Below are 25872 nucleotides of genomic sequence, written 5' to 3' on the forward strand. Positions count from 1 at the left end.
TTGGCCAAATCTGTTTTGACAAAAGACATTTTTTCATGTCAATGAGACTTTAACAGGATAAATGAAGGAAATACAAGTCCCTTTCCCAAAGAACAGGTATATTCAAGGCAGTAAATGAAGCCGACTCACGTGCATAAGACAGTTTAAATTGGAACGCTTATTTTAAACACAACACTTTGTCAGGACCATTTGTGATATTTTATGATGCACGACTACAAGTTTAAAAATAAGTGTCAGGGCATGCAAATATACTTTGATGGCAACCTAATAACCATGCTGTAGTTTCCGGGTGATAACAAGCAAAGCATTGTGTTGATGTGACAGATTGAAATATTCTACAAACAAAAACTTGATGGGGAGGAGAGAGAGAGAAAGTCAGCCATCACATACATGTTTAACCAATTTATTCATGAACATACACGTACAGTTATTGAGTACATTAGTATTTTGTAGCATAGCATTTTGCCTTGACAACAGCTGCTCAGAAGGACGCCCCCACAGAAATCCAGTCAGTCCATTTCCAATGAACATGATCTGGACACTCCCTGCAAAATGCCAAGTACCCTGGATCTCCACAGTGGACATGATGATGCCCCAATGACAACCAACAGATGGCTGTTCTCACAACCGAGGGGAGAGAAAGGGGGGGGGGGGGGGGGGACGCTAAAGGACTGGGGGGAGCAAGGCTGCTGTTACATTTCAGTTCCTCTCCTGGCTTTAAGTATTGCTCCGACAACCTTTTCCAAGGCATTCTGGGTAACAAAGGAAGCAGGTTTGGGTGGGCAGGGTGGTGGGTCATGAGCCAACACAATGGCCTTTATCACACTCCCCCATTTCTTTCACAGTGATAAAAATGAACCGTGACCTCAGCTACTGGGCTCAGGTTCACATGCGACATGAATTGGTTACATGATGGGGGTGAACAAACCGAAGAGGGAAAAAGTGAGGTGAGCCCAATCTTGACACTCCACCCCTCCCCTTGTCATCCACCGTGCTACATCTGCCCAACACTGTTCCTATAAAGCTTCCCTGAATGGGACTAGTGTGCCTCCCTCGACAACAACGGTAATGCACTTTAAACCAAATAGCACAACTTGAACTCTGCAGAGCGGGGCTACAGCAGCACCCCCTCTCACATCCCCCCAGGTATGGGGTGGGAGGAGTCAAAGGGCTGCTCACATTGAATAATTGGACAGGACACCACTGGTACACCACACAAGTAACAAAGTGCTATAGAAAAAGACGACAGCCACACTACTGCGAGCCTTCGAGGAGCCTGAAGCGTGAGGTTACTACGCCATCCTGACAAACTGTCTCACCCCACCTTCCAGAGTTTTCTTAAGATAAGGAATGTTCGAGAGTCGGCTGTAGAGAGCCACAGGAGCGAAGAAGTCACTGCAAACGTCAGTTTTGATATCATTTTAACAGTCCGTCCGGAGGAAGAATGGCAGACTCTTTAAGAGGTTCACTAATGGGGCCAGCCAGTCCGTTTACCGGAATGTTTAAGCGGAAAGCAGTGGAGCACAGGTGGCACAGGAATTCCCAAAGAAATTGTGGGGGAGTGGGAAAAAGAAAAGTCAGGTGAGGGGGTGGCAACTGTGGATCCCACAGAATAAACTGGACTGGACACTCAGGTGCAGCTAACACATCCATCCTGTCTGGAAATGCTACAGTGCTTTGTGAGTTCTCTTTTAAGTGCTCAAGTCCCCGCTAAGAGTTTAGAAAACAAAAGCTAAAATAAATCACTGGGACAACCTGGAATTTAGCTTGGAGGAGAGGATATATAGATTGGTGTCGCCGCAATGCCAGTCTAAACCACAGCTGTTGTCTAAGAGCAAATACAACAAAAGACTTCACAAGAACCCAAACTAGTTTAGCAGTGAAGAAACAAGTTCATGCTTTTTGAGGGAGGTTATCTTCCTGCAGTCTAACTATTGTACAGAGAAGGAAGAGAGGGGAAAACAGGTCTAGTAAAATACTATGTATATCGAGCCACACTGCTCCCAGTATATTACCATGAGTTTTTGTAACAAAAATCTTGAAACCTTTTTTTCTCCAAGTTCTCTACCAAGAAAAATACAAAACATTATAAGGCGGTAAGTAACTATTTTTTTATTTTTTTTATTTATATATTTCTTCTTTTGAGAAGCTGTTACAGTGCAGTTGATCCTCGAGGCAGCCGGGTCAGGCTTCACTGCTGCTTGCACTCAGCTGGGGGGGCTGCATCCTTCTGTAAGAAACAGGATGGTGGGTGTTAAGATGAAGGTCGCTCCATACAGACTCATTCAAACGGCACGTACGCAGTCACGCCACTCCACCACTCAAGCAGCTACAAACTCAAACTTCTCACCTCAGCTATTTTTAAATGCAACAGAAATGACAAGGATGTGATGACTGACACATTCACATTAGACAGACAGCAGTATGAAAATACTTTTTGTTAAACAGTATTGATGCAAATAAACATCAGGCCAGGGATTCTTTAGGGTGCTGGTGAGACCATTTGAAAGTGACATGACTTTCAGAGGATCGAGTGCACTCCCGTGGGAAGCTCCAGCAGCAGGTTAGCTTAGCAGTAGGCTGGCTCTGCTAAGCTAACATTTTTTTCTAATTATCATATGCAACTTGTGACCTTTAAGTGCTTCATATAAATCTTTCCCCATATGTCTTTGTATCAGCATGAGGCAAAATAGTGACAAACCTTAGATGGCCATTTCAAGTTTTTCTTCTGGAGTGTAAGTGTAAGAGCACTCATGATGAAAGCTAAGCTGACCACAGGTGTGAGGGAGATAAAGTGCTTAAATGGATAAAATAAAGCCCGATGTGGATGGCTTGGAGTTTTATAGTGCCCTGAGCGAGCTGTAGGTATTGCAAGTTTCTTTTACACAGCTAGGAGGTTCCTGTCATTTTTACTTTACTGCAGTCGTGACTGGGAAACTTCAGGGGGCTGTGCGCTCATGTCTGAGTAAGGACCACTTCCCCACCCACCAGCCTCTACTGCACAAAAACCATCAGCTGCCAGCATCCCCAACATGCCAGCCTAACATGCTAGTTTCAGCAATATTACGGTTCCTGCTTTAACGCACATTAGTTGGCATCTACCAGGAGCATGTCAATCTTATGCAACTCTTAAAGCACCCTCAGACATCTTTCAGCACTCGCATGTTACTAAGCACTTCAGAAATCAGTGTGAAGGGTTTCCAACATCATAGAATACACTTTGATTCTCTTATTGTCAGCTGTGCCAAAGGATTAAAGGATTATTCTGTTCCATTTATCAGCACATTCATCCAGTAAACACATTTCTACTCGTCTACTTGATGCATTCTGAGCAACCAGGAATGACAGGTAAAGGTAATTCCTCATGAGATAAACAGTTTGCTCATTTTTCTGAGACTTAAATGTTGCCGTTTGAGAACGCCGAAATGTATCTTGGTGCCTTAGGAAATGACAACTTTCAGATCTCTCTGAAACATTAACGACATGATAGATCTCATTTTAAGACGAGCTGGTGGATCTTCTTGATGGGGTGTGTCAACAGAACAATCTGCTGTCCTCAGTTTGACTTATGGTGAGGAAAGAAACTCGCTCAGTAATCTTCAACAAATGCAGACAAATACTGGAGTTTCGAGGCCTCCATCACTGTGTGAGATAATCTCATAATGAGTCCTGTGGAGGACAAAATAATAATGATTGTTCACTAAAACAAAAAAAAGAAATCAGACATTTCTGTGTAACTTGTTGATTAGAGGGTGATATACCAACATCCAACAAGCTAACTGCCAGAGATTCAGTGACTGAAAATTTAGCTTCAGAATCTCCGCTGGTTAATTAAATTAACAATGGCTGGGGTATTTTTTTTTTTAAACCAGCAAAGTTGAATAATGGGACTCCGTATCCACAGTACAAACTTGGGAGAGACCCAAACATCTGCCATAGGAGCCCATTTTCCATTAGCCCTTTCAAAATAACAAATGTCGACACTTTAAACATAAACTCAAGGACTTCAGATCAAATCAATTAGCTGCCAAATAAATGAAACACTGGGGCAACTTAAGGTTTAAAACCACACAGAGGATCATTAAGCCCCCGGCACACTCAGGGTGGGACATCCTTGGACATTACACACTTGCAGAGGTGATGATGGCACGCTGCAGCTGTTCAAGGCTGCTCTTCATGGCCTGATGCCACACATTACTACAGAGTGAGGTCGTTGCTGCCACCGTTCAACACATGTGGCTTTTAATGAGCGACTCAAAGTACACATTCAAAAAACGAATGCCCTGTCTGTAACCAACACCACTGCTGCAGCATCTGAGCTTCTTTCTCCATATACTACCAGAACTCCAGTTTCTAATGGATCGTAACAGGCCCTTTAGAATTAAAAGCACTTTTGGGGACATTTGAGAGCCATTTAACCAGACATTAAGACATCACAGCAGCCCTGTATTGGGGGCATGTAGATGAACAGAGGTCATGAAGGAAAACAAAGGACGTTCATGGACGAACAGACCAATGACATTTAAATGGGAACTCACACATAAACAAAAAGGACATTTTTGCCAAACAAATCATCACCCTGATGAACTAGCCTGTGTTTGTGCATGGGAAGAGTTCAACATGGTGGGGACAAAACAAAGAAGGTTGGGCTCGCTTCAACATACAGAAATGATACAGGTGCAAATGCAGAGCTCTAATATGGGTTAAACTTCATGAAAGAAAAAATAAAAAAGCCAAACCAGTGAGTTAGTAAGTCAGGATAGTGTTAACACAGCAGCCGAGGAAGGGTGGAGAGAGACAAAGATGGAAAAGCCATAACCCAAAATCAAAAGGTGTGGGGGTGGAGGGTGGTGGGGGTGTGATGGTGGAAAAGCTGACAATTAATGAGCTGTACCTACCAGGATAGGGTTATTTTTCTACAGTCACCACTTAAACCTAGTGAGGAAAAATTTAAAGAGTAGCTGACAAAATATGCCAAAGTGACAGGTGATGAAGACACATCAATGAATAGGAGGAAAAAAAAGAAAAAGCCAAACTCGCAGAATACAGAATGTCAGATGTTTTAGTTGAGCAAAGCAGCAGCAGAGCTCATGCTTGTTTACATGCTGTGGTGTCAAACTCAGCTTCTTCAGTTTGGTGTAATTCAAAGTTACTAGTCTCAGGCCAAATGAGTCAACACGCAAGGTCATGCAGGTAACCCCTCAAAAACCCAACCGTACAAATATGACTACCTACAAAAGGACACTTTGAGTCCATTGATCACAGACGTTCATGCATCTTGCTGCAGTTTCCAGTGCTTTTGTTTACTCAGTTTTTTCCAGCTGCATTACCTTCATCAAGAAGGATGCAGAGAATCTCAGTGAACAAAGAGCCCCGCAGGAGACAACCTGTTATTTTGTGTCTCGGGGGGACTAGGCCAAATCTCATCAGATTTGCACTTCATTTGGTGTGTGCATGCCCACTTCTATTCAAATGGTTAAAGATGGGCACAGAATTTCTGGCCCATTAAAAGCTGCTGACCATGACGGGTGGTTCAAGCAATGTTAAACTGATAAATACTGTATAATGTTGTCTTTACATTCCATGCATTTTCAAGTTTATTTCTAATGCAGTGAATGTTTGCTGACAGGTGATGAAGGACCCCTGGCTCTCAGTCACAATACTTTACAAAGTGGTCTGGCTCATTGAGTAACCTGCTGAGTAACCATAATGTAGTAAAGATACATAGTAGTAATTGGACTGTCACAATAAACACAGCTGATGTGTTCAGGTTACAGTAAATTTGGAATCCTGGGACGTAAGCAGCCTCGGCAGCTCTGGGTGAGGGGGGAGAAAAGCACCTACTTTAACTTGATTGATGACTTTAATATTGCAGTCATTTGTGACTTAAATTAATGTTTTATATCCAGTCTAAGGTTTAGACCAGGGGTCGGCAACCTTTCTGATGGCGAGTGCCATTTAAAAATTCCTCAGAAGTCAGTGTGCCATATGATTGCATTAAGAATAAATTTAATAACACTCTATGAAGTTACACAATAAAAACAAAAAAAGACACTTTTTATCCATAACAGCAAATGAACTGTACAACAGAAAATACAAACGCTATTTATGGTCTCCTCACAACAACAAGAAAAATAAACTGGGCCAATTTGGCATGTTTGTTAATACAGAGACATGTTAATGTGATCTCTGGTCTCCCACTCAGACACACAGGTCTCCGGGTGTCCAGCGGACAGCTACCTGAGGACACTCATGTGAGAGAAAATCTGCTCACACAGATATGTAGAGCCAAATAATGTCAATAAGGCCTCTGCAATGTTCTGAAGACAGTTAAGCTTGTCAGGTAGTGATGTCCAGCAGGTGAACATGCAGCTCCATGAACACTCACAGCTGTGGATTCCAGCTGCTTCGATGTTGCATTAACTGGCATTACCTCAGCCAGTTAATGCGAGACAAATCCAGCTGCTCATTAAAGATTTCTGGTTTGTTCAGAAAAGAAAACATTGGTCCAAACGCCTGAAAGTCCCAAAAATGCATTGTGTCTCGAGTCTACGGATGTATCCGTGTATCTCCGTGGTGCTGATGCTGTGCTGAGTGGACAGCTCCTGAAGCTTTTGAAGTGTTGGAATGTGGAAAGCTAACAACGTCCCTCTAAGTTATTTTTAGCCAAATACAAGTTGAATCTGGTAGTTGGGGTTGTTAGCTAAGATACCGTCATTAAGAAGCGACACAACTAATGTGTCTATGCGAGCTAATTTGCGATGTGCACCGCTGGCCCAGCCATTTATTTTTTGATGCACCTTCTCAGATTAATTCACTGCGTGTCGTGCTCAGGGCTGGACTGGGACAAAAACACAGCCCAGGCTTGACTAAAGACCGGCCCACCAGGTATTAAAGCCATAAAGCCTTTGAATGAAAGCAAATGCTGTTGTGACTGTGATGTACAGTCTTGTTGGTATATGTATGATTTCTATACATTTTACATCAGATAAACACTTTGGTTGTAAGCTTCAGATAATTATTTAATAACAGCAAGACATTTTAAATGAGAATAAGAAAGTATTTCTTTGTGCCCCCCTTTCCCTGTTAATGCCCTACCTGCCCCCTGGCAAAACTTTCCTAGATCCGCCCCTGCACAGTTACCAGCTGTCAGCTACTTAGAAAAGGATCCTGGTGTTATTTAGCTCTCAGAAACAGCTCATAACTTCAACTCATTCATGAGAGAGAATGAGAGAAGAAGCAGCTGAAGCGTAACGACAGAATAAATCCAGCTTTGTGTCTTTTTCATTGTAGCTGAAGTCCGGGACAAACTGCGTCTCTTCTCAGCTCAACACGAAATGCGTAATAATTTCTCTGAATGCAGGACGATTCTGTCTTTTTACGGGACGGTTGGCAACTCTACTAACTAACCTTATGAATAAAATAAAGTTCACTATCAGTAACATCACAGCACCCACCCAGCTGTATAGAAACTCCATCATGCTAGCTAGCACGCAGTACGAGTTATTGTAAGTGACTGTAAAAAGTCAGCACAACAAAAATAAACTGCACCTAAACTTGGTTTATATCTGACCAAGATAGACTGCAGGTCATAATTTCAGTTCACCTGACACTCAGACCGGCGGCCGCCTCGGGTCTCTCCTCCTCCTGCCTCTCCTTCCCTCATCCACCTGCTGGCCTCCACCACTTGCTAATGTTACTGAACCTGTGGAAGCTCCGCGATGCCACCACCAAACTACTGAGTTATTTTTACACACCGGCCAGCATCCACCACCTTTCATTGTTTACACCATTGCAAAAAACAAAATAAAAATCTGGCCAGTCCAGCTATGGTCGTGCCATCAGTAAACCCTTCGCGTGCCGTGCCTAGGGTTGCCGACCCCTGGTTTAGACTAAGATTGACGTGGTTTCCAGATGAATTTGTTCATTAGGTGATGAAGTAAAGATAAATGAATGAAGATAAATTGCTTACTGGCAGATAGATTTTGATACGTTTCTGGGCAGTTACCATAAAATGAGGTAAAATCGTGTCCAAATGTGGCAGAAAGCCTATTGGCTAAAATTCTGTACAAACTTGAAGGACTTTTTTTTCCTTGTGTCCTTTTGTTTCTGGCATACTGTATCTGTGTTACTTTAGCTTTAACAACAACAACATGCAGCATTCAAATTTCAACAACTTGTAAAAGTCAAGCGGAAAATGGAGCGCTGAAAAGACAAAATATCAACTGGATGCATTTTCTGTCTTAACCAGAGAACCAAACCAAGGTCACAACAGAACAGAAGCTGAAGCAAATTAAAGCTGGTGTAAAATGAGATGCATTTGTTGACAGTATGTATTCTGTATGTTGAAATCAGCTGTTCTCCACCTGCAGCTCAGGATCCTCAGGTGACAGAAAATTATGCAGAAAGATTCTGAACGCAGTGACTCGTGAAGCTATCCATCGCCTTAAGTAAGAAAATCCTGAGCCATCAAAGTTGAGAACTGCTGAGTAAGGTCTTTTCTCACAGCACCAGAGATCTTTACAGACATGTTCTCTCACCTTGGGATCATAGTCGGGGTCGTTCTCCTCGTCAGCCTCCTCTTCACCTTCCTGAACACACAGCACAGGGCAACTTCAGTCTACAACTTCCAAAATGTAAGCTTTAGTGGCCTGTGGTAGTTTTTTGGTGGTTTTACCTCATCATCTGCCTCCTCTCCCTCTTCATCATACTGTAAAAGAAAAACATTTGTTAAGAGCCAGGATCATGCCAAATTAAAATGCTTATCTAAGTTGAATTAATTCTTACAACTCAATCACTTTGTAACCCCACCCAAGATATCAAATGCCCACACTCACATCATCGTCATCATCCTCTATGGCCTCTCCTGTGAAATACAGCACCGCTCGGGGTACGATACGTTCGCGGATGAAGTGGCCAATTTCAAAGTCAGCAGCCAGAATGGCTTCCGAATCCTCATCCTGAAATCAGACAGTTTATTCATGCATTTCCTGAACAAAGTGAGAAAGCAACCAGAGCTGCCCCTGATTCAGCATTTCTATACAAATGGCATCTGAAGTGCGTTTCCTCCTTGGAGGGAAGAATGGGTACAAAACTGATTACAAATCCTCTGGCCTGTCAGGCACTAAGGTTTGCCTTTAAGATGTGCCAAGATGCAGCTGGAGTTAGTGTGTGATAAAATTTGAATTTTGTCAAAATCAAAAGTTGAGAAAACAGTTTGTTGCCAAACTGTAGTGGCTTTGCTTCTAGTATTACTCAATATTAAGATTCACAGACCAGCCCCTCTGGCAACCTTGACTGTAGTTACTTATCTGGGTCACCAAATCATGTTTTTAAGTCACTACATGATGTTTGAGGTTAATGGAAGTGTGCGTCTCATATAAAGAAGTTCAAGTTAATATCAAAAGACATCCCAGGTGAAATGGTGTGTAAAAGCACCAACTTACCAACTCGCCATTTTCTGGGACTGCAAAGAAAGCACAGATCAAAATGAAACAATGCAAACAAACTCAGACTGGAGCAAACTCTGTATAGCAACGGTCAACTTCTCTGCCATGTCACTCTTACCCTCTGGTGGGGTGAAGAAGTTGAAAAAGGAGTCGTTGGGGACCGTTTTGGTGACCGTCCTGACCGTGCCACGGCCCTTGTGCTTTTGTTTCTTTTTGATTGTTTTCAATGTGACGTTCTTGCCCTTTGTCCATTCAATCGTGCAGCTGTTGTCAAAAACAAGGAGCAATGGAAACAAGGTCAGGAGGCAGCATTTGAAGTGTCAAATCTAAAAAACATCTGGGATGTACGAATTATCCAGTAAGGACTTTCAATTATCCTCTGCCTCTCTGGTTGGAGAGCAATACTGGTGGCCACCAGTGCTCACCCACAACCTCCAAGTTAATACGAGTTTGGTATACATTTGATTTATAAATTGTGACCTCGAGGTCACAGAGTTCAGACTCATCTCAGATATTTGGTCGGTGCACCTATGGTATGACTTTCAAAGTCCTATGTCAGTTCACAAGCTGCCACGTTGCCCACTCAACAGCACCACTCCATCAGCCTGTGACAGCTGAGGTGCAAAACTGAAGAAATGATAAGCTCTTTGGCAGCATTTCATTATGTGCATCAAAAGTTGCTTAGAAAACAAAAACCTGAAAAGAAAAAAAAGAATCGCCGACACTCACCCTGTGCAGCTCATGATCTCTGGCCCATCGAAGGAGAAGGGGTCGTTCTCATCGGGCTCTGACCTCATCTTGTAGGTTTTTGTCAACACTGTGTTTGTGAAGAAGTCGTTTGGCTCAAACTGGAACTCTAATGTGAAGCTCTGGTGAACACAAGAGGCTGATGAGCAAACAGTCAGACTGGTTTTAGCCATTTAAAGTATGAGAAGCACACTTACCATTGGCTGTCCTGGATCTGAGAATTTTACTTTAATGTCTTGTAAATGCTTAAGGATGGGTTCATCATGTTCCTGAGGGGAGGGAAGAAGTGGTTTAGAAGCAAACACAGAAAACCACACGAGCCAGCCTATACAGCTATTGGCCAGGAGGTGGAAGCAAACCCTGATTATTGAATTAGAGAAGTAGTCGCTGTCTGTGACCCATTTTCTGTGTGCGTAAACATACCTGCAGCATGTCACTGAGCAGATCCACATTTTTGAAAACCGTTAACCAGAATTCAGGAATGCCTTTGGGGTCTTCTTTTTCCTCATCCTTCTTCTCTTCCTCCAACTTGGCCTTCTCCTTCATCTCATCCTGGTTAAAAGAGGTTTTCTTTTAAGTATTTGTATGTGTGTTTGGTGAATAAACAAACCAAAACATTTTATGCCCCGTCCACATATACAACCACACAGCACTGAACAGTAATGACCAAAAGGGGATGTTAAAAAAAACAAACAAAAAAAAAACAAAAAACCTAGCTTCACATGCAGCACCATAGTACAGATTTAATCCACTCTGAAAAGCAGTTGTCTGAAATCAGTGATGGTTGGATGCTGTGCTGTCACTTTGGGAAGACAATTTGGTCCACGTATGAAATGTGAAAGCAGAAAAATGCAGAAAGCCAAGTATTTGTACAGTAAGCATGCAGGTGTATTTGTCATTTGTCCCTGCTTACGTACCGTCAGCTCTTCCTCTTCATCCGCTTTCCATTCACATTCCTCATCTGTGGGCTCATAAGCTGCTTTCACTATGTCACTTCTCTGTGAGGAAACGAGAGAACCATCTGAATTACATATTTACACATGCATTTATTTTATACTGCAAGTTATACCACAGCAAATCAGTTCTTACAAAATAAACAAATCCTGCATTCTGTGAGTTGTATGAGAACAAGCGATCTCTGGATTCAAATGGCAAAGTAGTCATTTCAAACAGTGTTACTTTACAGGAAAAGGTGCCTTTAACACTGCATTAGTGACATCAGAAACACCCAGAACAGCAGCTTGAAAGCAGTCCTCACTGCAAAGGTGAAGGATCGTGCTAGGGCTGCCCAATTAATCGAATTTTAATCACGATTACGATCTGGGCTTTTAACGATCATTAAAAATGACTGAGCCGATTATTAGCCCCTCCCTCATTTATCCGCGACACCTTAAAGGCCGGTCCGTGAAAATATTGTCGGGCATAAACCGTCCGTGGCGCAAAAAAGGGTGGAGACCGCTGATTAAGAGGACCCGAGGGAAGCTCGGAAAGCTAAGCAGAAGTTATTTGGAGAGTGACTGCCGTTGGTTGAAAAGAGTTAAAAAAAAAAAAAAAAAAAAAACTTCAGTGGTGTTGCACACTATTTTATATTATTTTTTAAAGTCATTGTTAACCCTTTAAAGCCGGTCAGAGCAGCACGCTCCGTTTTGTGTAACTATTTTTAAATCCCTGTAGAACCCGAACCGTGTAAGCTAGTGCAATAATTTGTTTTGCATATGAAACCGGAGGAGTTGTACTTACATCTGATGCCATCAGCTTGTCCTCGGTCACAGTTTCGTTCCACATATAGCTTTGCAAAAACTGCATAAAAAGCGCTTGCAGGAACAAAAACATAATATTCCAGAAACACGCTTTGCCGTTCCTATCAGCTGTTCGTAACACTTCCCACAGTGAAATGATGCACATGCTGTTTTCTTTGCAAATTTGCATCATAGGATTGTTTTTTGTTTTTCCTGCAGTATATAAAAATTGCTGTATCTCCAAAATAAAACTATGAAGACACTCAAAGTAAATTTCCCGTGGTGGGAAACTATTTTTTGCAACTTTATTGTATTTAAAGTTTTGAGGGATAAGCCTCTTAAATTTCTCCAAGTAGAAATATATGTAAACAAAACAAAAGCGATTTTCTATTTTTTTTAGTTTATTGCACTTTTTTGCAATTTATGTAATTACTATGGACTTAATGCATACATATTATTAAAATATGGGCTATAACAGTTGTATTGATGTATAGCAACTTGAAATGCTCCCACAAATGGCACTACAGCATGTAAAAAAAATAAATAAAAATAATATAAGCTCTGGTGGACTTGGTTCTATAGTAGGTCTTACAGGGTTAAATAAATATCGTCAAATAATCGTGATCTCAATTTCAGTGAAAATAATCGTGATTATCATTTTTGCCATAATCGAGCAGCCCTAGATCGTGCACTTATGTTACACGCAGTACAACAGTGTGATCCAAATCCATAAAGGGGCTTTTTACAACCTCTTCTTTCATCACCTTCTGATGCAACACAAAGCAAACCTTTCAACACAAGTCAGCTTAAAGCATTTACTTGACTATCAGTTAACATTTAAGAGGAACTATTTTTATAGTTGAGAAAACAACTCATTTCATTTCCCAGAAAAATTCTGGTCCCAGATTATCAAAGGTTTGCAGCATATCTGAGAAAAGCTGCTTTCTTGGCTCCACCACAGATGGAAGAATGATGAAAGAGCTATGGTTACTATAGATACACTGACACACATGGAGTGTGCTCAAACAGCAGACCAGAGCCATACGTTTTCTATGCAAGCTCCAAGTTCCCTGAGCTGCTTCTAAATCCTGATGTAGCTTCACAGATTCAAGAAAGTGTGCACTCGAGACAAATGATGCTCAAGGAGAAAGCGTCAAACACATCAGTATCAATGCAGGTCTAAACCTACTCATGTCCAGTTACAACGTGAGAGCTGCAAGTCTTGTTCAAATCGAGCGCTTTGGCCCTCAGGAAGCGCTCAGCAGATTCTTGTATTTAATCAATGTTTAGGTAAATGTATATGCAACCTGTAGGCTTATGAGAGTTTCTTCTGAAGAGCAGAATTTGTGATTCAACCGTTCTTCAAAAAAACAAAAATAAATAAATACATTCTAAAAAGAGTTTTTAAATTGTCATTTATGTCCTAAGTCTCTGTAAAGGAAAGAGCCATACAAAATTAGGCTTCTGGTCTTACTGTGAGTGACTAAAGAGTGGCTGCATCACACTGGAACACATAATACGCAGTAAGTTTTACTTTGTGGTGACAAACCATGACTTCTTTACACAAGACCAAAAACATACTTTGTCGAAGAGGGGCTGGTAGAGGGCAGCATACTTTCTTTCCAGCTCATGTACTTCCTCGTAGAACTTCGCTTCAATGTGGGCACATTTGACCTGCAGGTTCTTGAGAGCATTGACACGTCTCTTTACGACCTTTGGTAAACTGAGGGAGGACACATGAACAGAAGACATGAGGACAATCCTGGTTATTGAAAAGTAATATTTAAACTCCAAATAAAAAAAGTAAGTATAAATATATATATACTTGATTGTCATTCGTTTTCTAGCCCTTACAAAAAAAATTTAAGTCACAGGGGGGAAAAAGTGATTGAGGCAAAGAGCGGCCCCTCTTCAGAAGTTAATCTGCAGAGAGCTTTAGAGAATGGCAACAAAGTGCAGACATACTCTCCCCAGAGGATCCATAGTGAGTCAGGATGGCCTTCCAAGAAAACATTTTAAAAACAGTAAAAAAAAACTATGCTGAGAACTGCTTTTATTCAGATTTGCTTCATTTAACACCAGCGTCGGTTTCTTTTGCAGATTTACTTGGTGGACACTTGGGGAACTTGTGGCCTGGGTCTTGCTGTAGATGAGAGAGGGGTTCCTCCTCATGTCTTACAAGGTCACTTCCATGTTTGCTTTTAATGACAGACAGTTTATATTTTTAAAACGCAAACTGAAATGAATATGAAACCATTTCATCACATCCATGCTTCTCATTTCCAACTCATCGCAGACTTATTTTGTAGGATGCTACCGATTCCATTCAGCTAGCTTTCAATATAGTGCATTTATCTGATGGTGGAATAAATTCTCCTGTAATGCAAATCTGCTCTTTCTGCTTGTTCTTTCACATCAGACCCCATGTTTCTGCTTTTGAAGGTGCACATCTCTGCGGTCCCATTTGGACACCCTGCAACTTTAACATCCTAATTACATCTTTAGAATCTGTTGAATGATCAGTTAACCAGACTCAGAAGTGCAGAGAGACTGCACCCAGTCAAGTTTCTCTGCAGTGTGGAAAATTAGAGATGCCTGCACTAGTCTGGCAGGGGAATGCGTGTTTGAGTCCCAAGTGCTGGGATGCAACCAGTGAGTTTGGTGGTGACTGCCAAACACTTGACATGTTGATTAAAGAGCTGCTTGCTGATGGTTTTGCTGAAGAGAGGAGCAGTGGGTGGCTCAGCCCTGTAGCCAAGATGCACAGCGACGCTCACAACCTAGCATCTCAGAAGCCCCAACCACTGACTGAACTGTCGCCGTTTCAGCAAGCATCCTTCAGTGTGGTTTTTGTTAAAAGTATCTCCTCCACTTGGATTGTTTTCGTTTTAACTATGACTCACGTCAGCTGCGATTACATTTCCTGGACTCAGGCAACAAATTGATCCATGTTAACTCAAGTGACTACACAAAATAAAGTCTTTGTGCAGCTATTCGCCCACTAAAGCAGCCCTCATTATTTACAACTGATGCCAGTACTATGCCCTGAAATGCGGTGCCCCACTGTCCTTTTTCCACAACATCATTGTATGCATTTATTTTAAAGGCTCTCTGGTATGCTGTTTTATGAAGGACACCAGGTGCTCACAGCCACTTACACTGAGAAAGCAGAGCTAGACTTTGGATTTTGCATTTTAAAACGAACAGACAATTTTGTCTTGTTTGAACTTCTGTTTAATGTTTCACTGCCTACAGTCTGGAAGTGGTCTGTAAGACATTAAATGGGTTTTCCTATTACCATACATCTCACCTTTATGTGCCTCAGCATACCCAATTTAAAACCAGCTGTCCTTACAAAGTGATGTTTGAAACTCAACATGCGTTCTTCCTTCATCGCATCCGAGACGATAATAGCTGACCTCGCCAGGGGCTGAGGCTTCCCACTTCAATGTAAGAAGCCCACCTGCTTCACACTGAAACCCGGTTGTATTTCTTGAGCCATGTAGTGTCACACCGGTAGATGCTCATCAACTCATGACTCGCTGGTTTTGACTGCACCGTTGGTGTTGACCTCAACTTCAAAGTCATTTGCATTTCTACTCAACAAGGTGTCGTCACCATTTCAGATACTCATCAGTATGCTGAAGCATGTAGATTGTAGGTGGATGTTTTTGATTGTCTATTTGCAAGGAAGTGATTGCTGTAACTGATGGAAAGCCCACAGCAACAGTTGCCAACAGCCAGACTTAAAAAAAAAAAAAAAAAAAAAAAAAAGCAGGATCTACTGAACAAAATTTAGTGAATACCACTCTTGCATAAAAACCTTAATATAAAAACAAAAACAAAGTCTGTACATTATTCTCAATTCAGAGCTGCCTGTGTGCTGCTCAGGCAAGACAAATGAGCCATCCCTCACCTCTCCATGTACCCTGATGGTGAGCCATTCAAACCATCCAGCCTCTCCTGCAGCGCAGCCAGGATCTGTGGATTCTGCATCATCTGGACAGTCAGCTGACGAGCTGAAGAGAAACATACAGTGAAAAGAAATCTATGAGCAGAACTTGAGCATCATCTCAGAACTGATGTTGAGCGGGATTCACTTAAAACTACACTCAAATATACTGATTTATAATTGAAACCCAAATCAGGAGCTGCACAATAACAATTTCACGATTGTTTTTGTAACCATTCCATCACTGCTCGGTGGAGTGCTCTTAAGTACTTTGCTTGTTGTATGCTTTAAAGTGTGGAAACAGAGGTTGATGTCTGGTTATGTGCATTATGAATGTTGCATATACATATATGCTCAGCAGTCAAAGAGTGCTCTTTGTGCAGCCAGACAGGTGACAGATGGTACAACCCAAGTGTCCGACACATTGCTCACACCTATCAAAGCTCAGTCAGATTGCTGCTGGCAGGTGAGAAGATTAAAAAGACTGGAAGTCACTTTTCTCTGCTGGCACATCCTGGACATTTTCCTTGTGTTACAAGCCAAAAATCAGCGAGCTGTCTGGGATGCTGCACCGAGTCAAATAAATAAGCTTCTCTGAATTTAGACAAAATCAGCTCCTTAAGCAGATGCTTTAATGTAGAATTCTGTAGTAGACCAAAAACACAAGAAGGGGGCTGTTATGAAGTGACAAAACAAATGTTGCTCCCCTTGTGACAAGGGGTCACCACAGCAGGCAGCGCCACATGTTTTTATTTGGTATAGTTTAACCCTGGATAACCTTTCTGAAGAAACCTGAAAGTGGATTTGTGTCTCTGACTGAAACTGAACCACTGAGCTGTGTGTAAACCACCACATTAGATTGTTTTAGAGAAGCATCACTACACCTTTACAAACTGATCCCCCTGTGGTCTTCAACTGTTACATTTGAGGTTTTAAAGCTATACACACTTAAACCGGGTCACTGAGGGGGATTTGAATTATGTTAAAACCCATTTGCAGCACTGTCAGAATTAAGTTAACTAGCAGCTGTAGCACATTCCTCAAGTTATGTAAATGCAGGGGCAAGTTGAGCAACTATAACTGCCCATGTTGTTAAACTGACACCAAAAAAAACAAAAAACAAAACCTCAAGTCAAAGTCTATCGGCTCAGCTTACTGGAACGACTGTAGGTAGGGCTGCTCGATATAACGATATATATCGGATGACGATATAAAAACATCTATCGTTTCATTTTACGCTATCGTTTGTTTCGTGGTGTTGCAAAATAAACTGTTTACGGTAATGTTTTTTCATGGTTCTGATGTCCCTGTAGTGGCTATATTCATTTCTTAAAGTTCTCTCTTTCTCTTATATTTAATATAACCACACAGATGGACAAGCGCCTGTTTTTATGCATCGTCGATGCAACAACGACGGTAACACCATCGCGTGTCCGCTTGTTTATTTTCCACATAAACCTTTCACAATAAAGCTCAAGATCCTGTTGAGACTTTTCAAAATAAACTGAATCACGTGAAAGATGCAGAATGTTTACAGATGAGAAGTAAAAAAGAGCCGCCAGGTGCTAAAAAATAAACCTTAGACTCAAACGTTAGAACAGGCTTCTCCCCGCAGCACGCTGTGTAATAAATACTCAAAGAAAACGGCGTCGTTACAACTCATGTCTAAAAATGTATCGTTTCATGCATCGGCTAAAACACTCGACTCCAGCTACGCGCAGCTGGAAACACTTCACGCAAGTCAAGCTGCCCGAGATTCACAGAATTTACAGAAAATGTTACATTTTTGTGATTTATATCGTTATCGGACGACAGATGTTTTATATCGGGAGATGAGATTTTGGTCATATCGCACAACTGTAGTAGTAACTGAATTTCAACCAAGGTGCCGCTACTACACAACCAGCAATAAAAACTTGTTTTTAATCATTACCAAATCTACCAACCACAGGAACTGCTCTATAGTGCATCCACACACTACAGAAACTGTACTACACCACAGTACCTGTGCAACTGAAGCTACAGCATTACTGAAACCCTACAATAAAGCAGAGGAGTATCTGCAGGGCGTGGGGTGCTTCATGTAATTAATAGATTTACATTCAGCTCAAACATCAGTTAAAAATCTCAAATGTTCAGAGCTTGTGATTCCCAAGTTACAGGTGTTCCACAACAGCCCTCATGTGTGAAATCTCAAAAGATTTCTTAATGAGGGTCTACACTGCATGTTAACGCCAGCAGGCTGCAACCATGTATTACTCATGCATTTATAATCCTCCCCCAGCTTCTAGGTCTTGTGTACAGACTTCCTTAAAGTGTGGCCGCTGTGACAGATCAGACGTAGGCAGCCAGAATCAGTCTTCTTTCAAGTCTGGCTTTTAAAACACTGCTCAAACTAGCTATAAAAAGATAGGCCCAAGCAGCAATCTATATCTAGCCACAATAAGCCGGGAGTAGGCCAATATGTGAGGAGTCGTCAGAACCATTGAGGATCAAAGAATACATAAACAGCATCGAGATCCCAAAATAAAACGGATCAGTGCTCCCAGCTCTCAACTGTTAAGTCTATTATGCTGTATTCAAGTTTATGTGCCACTTTGTTCACCCACTGATACTGAGTGTTTGAATTGCCATCTTCTCAATGTTATCACTTGGCTATTGATATTCCTTTGGCACTGGCTAAATAGCTTTTTTTGAGGGGGGGCACATGTGACCCCACATTCCCCCACTTCTACATTTCACCTAAACCACAGAATATGCGCAATTCAACTCTAGACTGTAAGTATACTGAGACTGCCTTACCTTTGCTGTTTTCATCTTCTCCCGTCTCCTCCTCTTCCACTTCCTCAACATCCTCCATATCTGCTGGGTCCATCTCAGCCTGATCTTTGCTGCTCAAGGAGAGAGGGGAAGGACAGAGGGTGGAAATGTTAGCCAAAACAAAGCAGTACTTATGAAGGAACATTTAAGATTGGCCAAACACTCCTGCCATCTTTTGGCTGATCACTGACCACTATGCCAGCCACATGTGGCAGTAATAGCATGACTAACAATGAAGAGCCAACTGCCATGCTGACACACCTTGCCCAAGATCATCCTGATACTGAGTGAGGGCCAGCAGTGATGCGGTGCAGCTCTAAAAATTCACTAGTAAACAAAACTGGAGTCTGCCTTTACCCATGATGCTGCTCAAAGCAGTGAAACATGATGCCCAACTTCAAGATGCAGCACTATCACAGTTCAATACCGAACATAACACAGCTTCACTAGCCCGTCTCATCCTTCCATCAGGCTGCAGACTATTGTGAAAAATCAATGCCCAAGAGTGGAAGAATTTAAGAGTCAAAGAGACAGCTTCCATCCGATTGGGCCATTGTTACATGTTTTAAAGGTGGCCTGTAAAACACTCATTTAAAGGGGGAAAAAAAGTAACCCTAGGTGTTGGAGAGGTGTGTGGAGGAGCTCCTACTGCACTGCACCCTTAGATTTAACCTGAGGGGCACTTTCTGAATCTGAAAACTCAGTACCAGAAACTGCAGTTCCTCCAATGACCACATGAAGCTGGCTCCAAAAACAAGTCCAACTACTGTAGGCTTCATGTTAAAAAGTCCCATTTCATATCATAATGAGTGTGCAACTATAAATCACTGCCTCTTTTGCAACAACGACACAGGAATTTTAGAATAAAAGGCTGGGGTGTGGATGCTTTGACAGGTGTCCCACCTGCAGCAAACCCTTTGTCAGGCTTTACCGCAACTAATCTGGACCTCTCCATGGTTCTGCTTTTGGTATATTCAAGGTTTACCTTATAAGCACAAAAAATGTCACCTTCAACTTAGAAAAGAAAAAAAAAAAAAAAAAAAACAAGTTGACAGAGAGGCCCAATGTTTAATTTTAGTTATCAACACCACATAATGTACTTACTTGTCGATGTCTGCCATATTAACCGAGTCTCAAGTGATGCTAGAAAGAAAGAACAGAACCAGTTAGCTTAGAAATCCTGGATTACATGTTATTGTTACCAGAGGGGTGCACTACACAGGCTTTTTGCAAAATTGTTCAGCCTAAAGGCAAAGCTGCATCTATCCTAACCAGGTTAGGAGATGGCAACTTATTAACACAACCTGCTCAAAATGACTAGTTTCAGTTTAAAAACTGGCTGCAAGAGCCAGAGTAAATCATTTAATGACAATAGAAATTTCATACGCACAAAGGTGTAGTGCAATTTGTATAAGTACCAGAGGGCACCGAAGACACATGCATGAGGTTACGCATGATTGAGCTAGAGCACACTTTATGTTATGCAACTTCTGTTCTCACAGTGGAAAGTTCAGGAGTAATGACCACAACCAAAATGCGGCTCTTATCAGTAGTTCATCCGTCTGTTGAGCCTCATCTCTACCTTTACACATCTTTTTCTAGTAAGCAGTTAAAGGGTGAATACCACCACTCTGAACAATTTTATGTAATATACTTAAAAACAAAAAGCCTGGCATGTCCACTAATATTAAGAACTTGCAGAAAGGAAAGGTATCTGTGGGGGCATTGAGGATATTAATGTGCATTCATGTTTTTAATTAGTACACTAAGATTTCTGTTGAACACCGTTTACAACCAACTTCTAAGCTAATATAAAGATACTGGTTTAAATTTAACAGTCCTTCATTGTGTTGTTAAACAGCTACTGGAATGTTACTGAGCACCTCCACAGTAAAAAAAATAAATAGAAAAATTTCTGCAATAAGCGCCCCACAATGTTGTTAGAGAACGCTAATAATAAACCACAAAAACTCGAGTTACTTCATATCAAGTCCCTTTCCCTTCTTATTACCACAAAACTAAAATGATATAGTTTTTATTGTATAATTTTAAAAATGTAAAACTGCAGCCTCACCATTTTGATGCAAATGAAACTAAACTGGCTGTATAAGTAATGCTACTCCTGAAAATAGTGCACACACAGCACTACCCTCCACTCCAGAGGAAATGCATGAAAAATGCATATAAAAGGAACCCTAGGCTGCAGTCAACACAGCACTGACAGCATCTCACGAAAGATCAAAGCAGAGCCTTATGAGGCATTCACACACTGATTAAAAACAAAAGACTGAAAATGACTTTAGTGCATATGAATGTCATCTTTCCCTCATTAGTCCTTTGCCGATCAGTACAGCAGTCTGTTTAGCACTGTGGCTACTATTACCTGCTATGATCGATATTCAAATAAACTTTACTAATCTCTAATAACACGCCCATCCCCAAATAATTAAGTAAATAAATAATTAACTTCTTTTTCCAAAGAATTTTTATTAAACACTCAGGATTTGTCTAAATCCATCACATGCTTATTTTAAGAGTCCCATCCCAGTCTACATGGGATCAACCCTGGCTGTTAGTCAGTCACCTCCTTGCCACTCAGCCAAGGCCACCTTCCCCTGAGAGACTGATTAGGGTGGCGGGTCCTTGATGCAATTCAGTTGCCTCTCCCTACAGACATATTCCAACTCCACCAGCTGGGAGTTTAGCTGCTTGACAGCAGTCCCTTTTCTACTCCTGTAGCCTGGTACAGTTTGGTTTAGCACTACAGGAACCAGTTCTCCACCAGCTCTAGGATGCGACTTGCATGCAATTGCTGCTAAAACCCATAAAGGATGGACCCGAGACTCACCGAAGAGGCAGCTGAGTGCCATGGAGGAACACATGAGCCAAAGTATTTTTTTCCCCATTAAGAAAAAAAAAAAACAATTATTCAATTTTTTAAAAGTCTAATGGACTTTGACTACCACTACTTTATCATGACAATGTTACAAGACACATTTTATATGAATCATCACTGACCTAGCAACACATGAATGACACGACGGCATTTCAGCAGAGTGCAGATGATGGTAAAAGGTCCATAATCCTTTTCCTGACTGCCATGTTCTTGCTGCTGTCCCAACTCATTAACTACATTCAACTGTCATCCCAGGGGCAAATCTGTCCCTTGTTAGCCTGTAACACTAGCAGCTGCAGGGCTTCAAGAACTAAAGCCCAGGAGCTTATAATCTATTACACTTAACTTTTGACAAATTAGAATCGAAACCAAAAATCTATGTAGGTCTTTCAACAGAGCAAGGAAATTATTTCAACAAAGCAGCATATCATAACTGTTTATCTCAGGTGGGCTATATTCAGCCGATACGCCAAGATTATTCAGCTGCAGAGCTGATGTGACACTTTTAGTTTGGAAAAGTCACATGACAGATCAATGTGTTTCTTCCCTCTTGCAGAGGATAACTGATTTAGGGAGAAGCCTGCCTTGTTGGCTGGTTTGTGACTTTAATTACATCCCATTTCTCAAATGAAACCTGCAGTCTGCCACTTTTGGAATAGCAAGAAACGTTTTTAGGCTTTCACTTTTTAAGTTTACACTGACAAATGAATAAATCTGAAAGTGTCTAGGAATAATAAAAGCACATGTGCTTTGTTACTCTAGGATGACACCCACCATCCCTACCACCTCTCTATTTCTCCAAATTATTGATAAGTACTGGAGAAAGCTCTTAGGACAAAAAAAGAAAAGAAAAAAAACTTCCACTGTGCAGAATGAGATGACAGTGTTTTTAGTTGGGGTAGTTGACTTATAATGCACAAAACAAAGACTTGGGTATATTACGCACAGGATAATACCAGCCTGGAGCATTTTCTATCAAATTGCCGAGGCCAACCTGCGTCAATATCAACAGCATGCCTCATTGTTTAAGTCCCTAAAATACCTCAACTTGTTTTTTCATTGTGAAAAGTGATAACAACATCAGCGCTTCCAGAGCTATATGTGGCGATTCATTTGAACAAAAAAGATTTAAGCTGCTCCCACTTTGTATGGTGTGTAATTGCCATTAAAAAAGAAAAAAAAAGACAACTTAAACCCACCTACGTCTTCCCTAGAGAAGACTAATTGCAACACGGAGCAGCTAATTGATTACATTCTCCTAAAACCATCAAACTGGCCCAAAGACAGACCCTTACTCAAGATAGCCATTTCTTCTATCCCTGCCCAGCGACCACGTGTTGCATGCTGAAGTCATGTCGACCCATTCATGACTAACAAAAAGCCCCGGGTGGATGCCTGCCTGCTGAAACCACATTTCGGCTTCATTTGGCAGCCAACCTGTTGAAACGTTTACTCATTTTACCCACATAAAACAAGCCGGACTCCGGCTAGTGTACAGACCAACTTTAGCCGGCCTGCCTCAGTCTAGTATCAAAGAGCTCTTGTGTGTGCGCTGCTAGTTAAAGCTAGCTTGCGTGCTGCTAGCTCGATGCGCACTACTCGGGGAGAGCAAGTGGGAGGAACAGCTTCGACAGACACGGTGCTGTAACTAGAAAATATGGGCCAGTTAGGAAGTGGTGTCAACGCTCCAGCACCACGTTTTAACCAGCTTCCCCTTATGTAATAGAACCGACTATCCAATTCAACCAAACGCCGCGTGCCGTTATCAGTAAAGCTCAGTCTCGTGAACAGTCCCCCGTCCCCCTCCATCTCCACCCACCCATCCTCCACAAAAATAAAAATAAGGTCAAGTCCAAAATTACAAGAAAGGAGACACGTGTCAACAAATGTCGAAAAACGCCGACAAGTGCCGGACTTAGCCAGCGTTTTGTCCTCTCTGCGAATGCAATGACTGGTCAAACAGTCCGGTGGAAGCGGACGAACATAAACGCTGTTTTATTGTTTTTTTTTTTCCCCAAATCGCGTGTAACGTTAACACACATCATGGTGGAGCCAGTCTCAATGGCTGCTGCCACTGTCTGACTTGACTAGCATTAGCAAAAGCAGCGCTGTCACCCTCTTGCCACCGTTCGCTCATACAGTGGGACTGAAATTCAACTTCGGGGACGACGACCAAGTTTGGGGCGTTAGCGCCGAAGCCATTCCCAACTCCCGTCTCTTACCTTCGCTGTCTAGCCGGAGGCTGGTTTGGTTAGCGGCGCTACGCAGTGAAGCGGTCTCGGGGAAGAAAGAGACTCCGCTCCGATGGCGGTAAAAGGGAGAGAGATCCCGCCGCCTGCGCTCATATACATCCGACGTCATCACGTAAACCGGCAATCACCGAGGCAACGCTGTGCATGGGAGGGGCGGCGGTGAGGTTGCCCCTAGGGGGGGAAAGCAGAGGATGAGGAAACATCGTTCCAGTCCTCCTTATAGTCTTCTAATCATCTGGTTGCTGCTCTTCATCACCTCATTCATTCATTATCGTCACAACTCTCTCTTAATCAGCGTCTTAAACTTCTTCACCATGTCATTTCCAGTCATTATCTTATACCACGATTGTCATGATCGCAGCTACCAGCTCCATTGCCTTCATCGTGCAAGCAGTCGTCTTCATCATCACTGCCTGGGGAACTGATTACACTCATCATCAAATCAAATCAAAATTTATTTATATAGCATATATTAAAAACAACAGTGTTGACCATAGTGCTTCACTGTCAATAAAAACATGAGACAGTTAAAACAAACAATAGAAGAGGACAACAAACAATAGGTAACAACGCAACAAGCTAAAACAGCCAACTAGACAGAATCAAAAGCCAAAGTAAAAAAATAAGTTTTAAGACGTAATTTAAAAGACTGGATAGACTCGGCAGTGCGAATATGAACGGGGAGGTTATTCCAGAGTCTGGGTGCCACGGACGTCATGGATGTTGTGACGCTCGTCCTTTTGCCATAATCTTCATTCTCAGTTTCCCCAGCAAGATTCGTGCTCCCCCTGTTATTAGCATCAAAATCACCATGTCTTCACCAGCATCCCCAGCCACTTTGACTACAACAAACCACACTTTGGGACCTTTTGTTGGCGGTATCTATTTTAGTCATAAAAACTCTCAGACTTCAATGCTAATGTGTTTCAGCTGTTCTAGCTATGTTTTAGCTTTTCTGTGAAGCACTTTGTGGTTTTTATCTTGAAAGGTGTTATGCAAATAAAATGTTACTTACTTTTTACTTTACTTACATGGTGACCCAACAACGTACTCACACTTTATGGTGGTTTGCTTAAAAATGAACTGTGTGTACACCGCTGTTACACTGAACAATAGCACACCCAAAAAAGTTTTTTTTATAGATTGAGGACTTAAAATCTGAGATAGGTAATGGTTAGCAATGGTTAGCACTCTTGCCTGGCAGCAAGTAGGTGCTGGGTTCAAATCCACCATCTGGCCAGGGCCTTCCTGTGTGGAGTTTGCATGTTCCCCTTTGTCTGTGTGAGTTCTCCCTCTGGGTGCTCTGGTTCCTCCCACAGTCTAAAGGCATGCAGTTAGTGGGGTTAGGTCCAGTGGTGATTCTGTCCATCAATGTCCCACCATATAAGCGAAAATTTATCAGGTGGTTTTTGAGGGAAAGTGTATGCCGCCGGTTAAAAAAAATAGCCTACACACATTTGAGTGATGACATATCTCAAAACAGAGACAGCCGGATAGAAAACCTCTTCCTAGTGACCCGGAATGAAGCCAGAAGCAAAGACTGGAAGGATTTCACTGTGATTCATCCATCAGGCAGCACCGGACTCAGTGTTACTAACACCAGGCACACTGCTTGGCTTCTACCCTCCTCTGAGCAATACCTGGCACCAGCCCAGAGGTCGGATCTCTCTCATTCCACACTTTCCCAGAAGACAAAGCCTTCCCACATGTGTCTTTGATGGCACAAAACTCAAAAGTGAATATTTCCCTGAGTCATGCCAGCCAGAAGCACAGGAACAGAAAGCAGATAAAAACAGTGAGAGGAATTGTTTTCCAGCTTTCACATTATAGGTCCACGTGAGAGCTGCCAGGTAAACCCCACTTTGAAACACGTGTATTTTTATTGTCAAAACCTACCAAAAGCCTTTTCCCCCCCAAGGACACCTATATCCATTTCTGTTATATTAATTCATTTTTATTTCTAGTGTTACTTTTTTCTTGCAAGTTTTGTGCTTTGCTTGTGTTTTCTGTTTCTTCT

At 41.9% G+C, this 25872-nt stretch overlaps 2 protein-coding genes across 3 annotated transcripts in view; one reads left to right on the forward strand and one right to left on the reverse strand.

The window, feature by feature from the left end:
* The window catches only part of LOC147309449 (serine/threonine-protein kinase pim-2-like), a 581324-nt gene that overhangs the window by 211583 nt on the left and 343869 nt on the right, over positions 1–25872 (forward strand). The window lies entirely within an intron of this gene.
* Positions 388–23966, reverse strand: nap1l1 (nucleosome assembly protein 1-like 1). Of its 2 annotated transcripts, XM_086268065.1 has the most exons (16): positions 23826–23966; positions 19812–19850; positions 18690–18778; positions 15852–15954; positions 13517–13658; positions 11114–11194; positions 10620–10748; positions 10394–10465; positions 10179–10318; positions 9568–9713; positions 9447–9466; positions 8838–8960; positions 8678–8710; positions 8541–8591; positions 4899–4935; positions 388–2230 (listed from the first exon to the last, which is right to left on the reverse strand). In XM_086268065.1, exons 2-15 carry the CDS (start codon positions 19826–19828, stop codon positions 4930–4932), a joined length of 1152 nt encoding a protein of 383 aa, XP_086124191.1. In that variant the 5' UTR covers positions 19829–19850; positions 23826–23966; the 3' UTR covers positions 388–2230; positions 4899–4929. The 2 variants fall into 2 exon arrangements, with proteins under 2 accessions (XP_086124191.1, XP_086124190.1); XM_086268064.1 differs by lacking the exon at positions 4899–4935.

Source organism: Aulonocara sp. 'chitande type north' Nkhata Bay, linkage group LG17 (assembly GCF_057382095.1).
Source record: "Aulonocara sp. 'chitande type north' Nkhata Bay isolate Kocher_YH1m ecotype deep benthic linkage group LG17, A_spYH_male_GT1.1, whole genome shotgun sequence".
Classification (NCBI taxonomy): Eukaryota; Metazoa; Chordata; class Actinopteri; order Cichliformes; family Cichlidae; genus Aulonocara; species Aulonocara sp. 'chitande type north' Nkhata Bay.

Excerpts from the sequence above, each read along its gene's own strand:
- nap1l1 (XM_086268064.1), bottom strand. Across the intron at positions 15,955-18,689 it reads AGAAGATGAAAACAGCAAAG|CTCGTCAGCTGACTGTCCAG; the intron begins GTAAGGCAGTCT and ends GTTTCTCTTCAG. Across the intron at positions 10,319-10,393 it reads CAGATCCAGGACAGCCAATG|AGCTTCACATTAGAGTTCCA; the intron begins GTAAGTGTGCTT and ends TGTGTTCACCAG.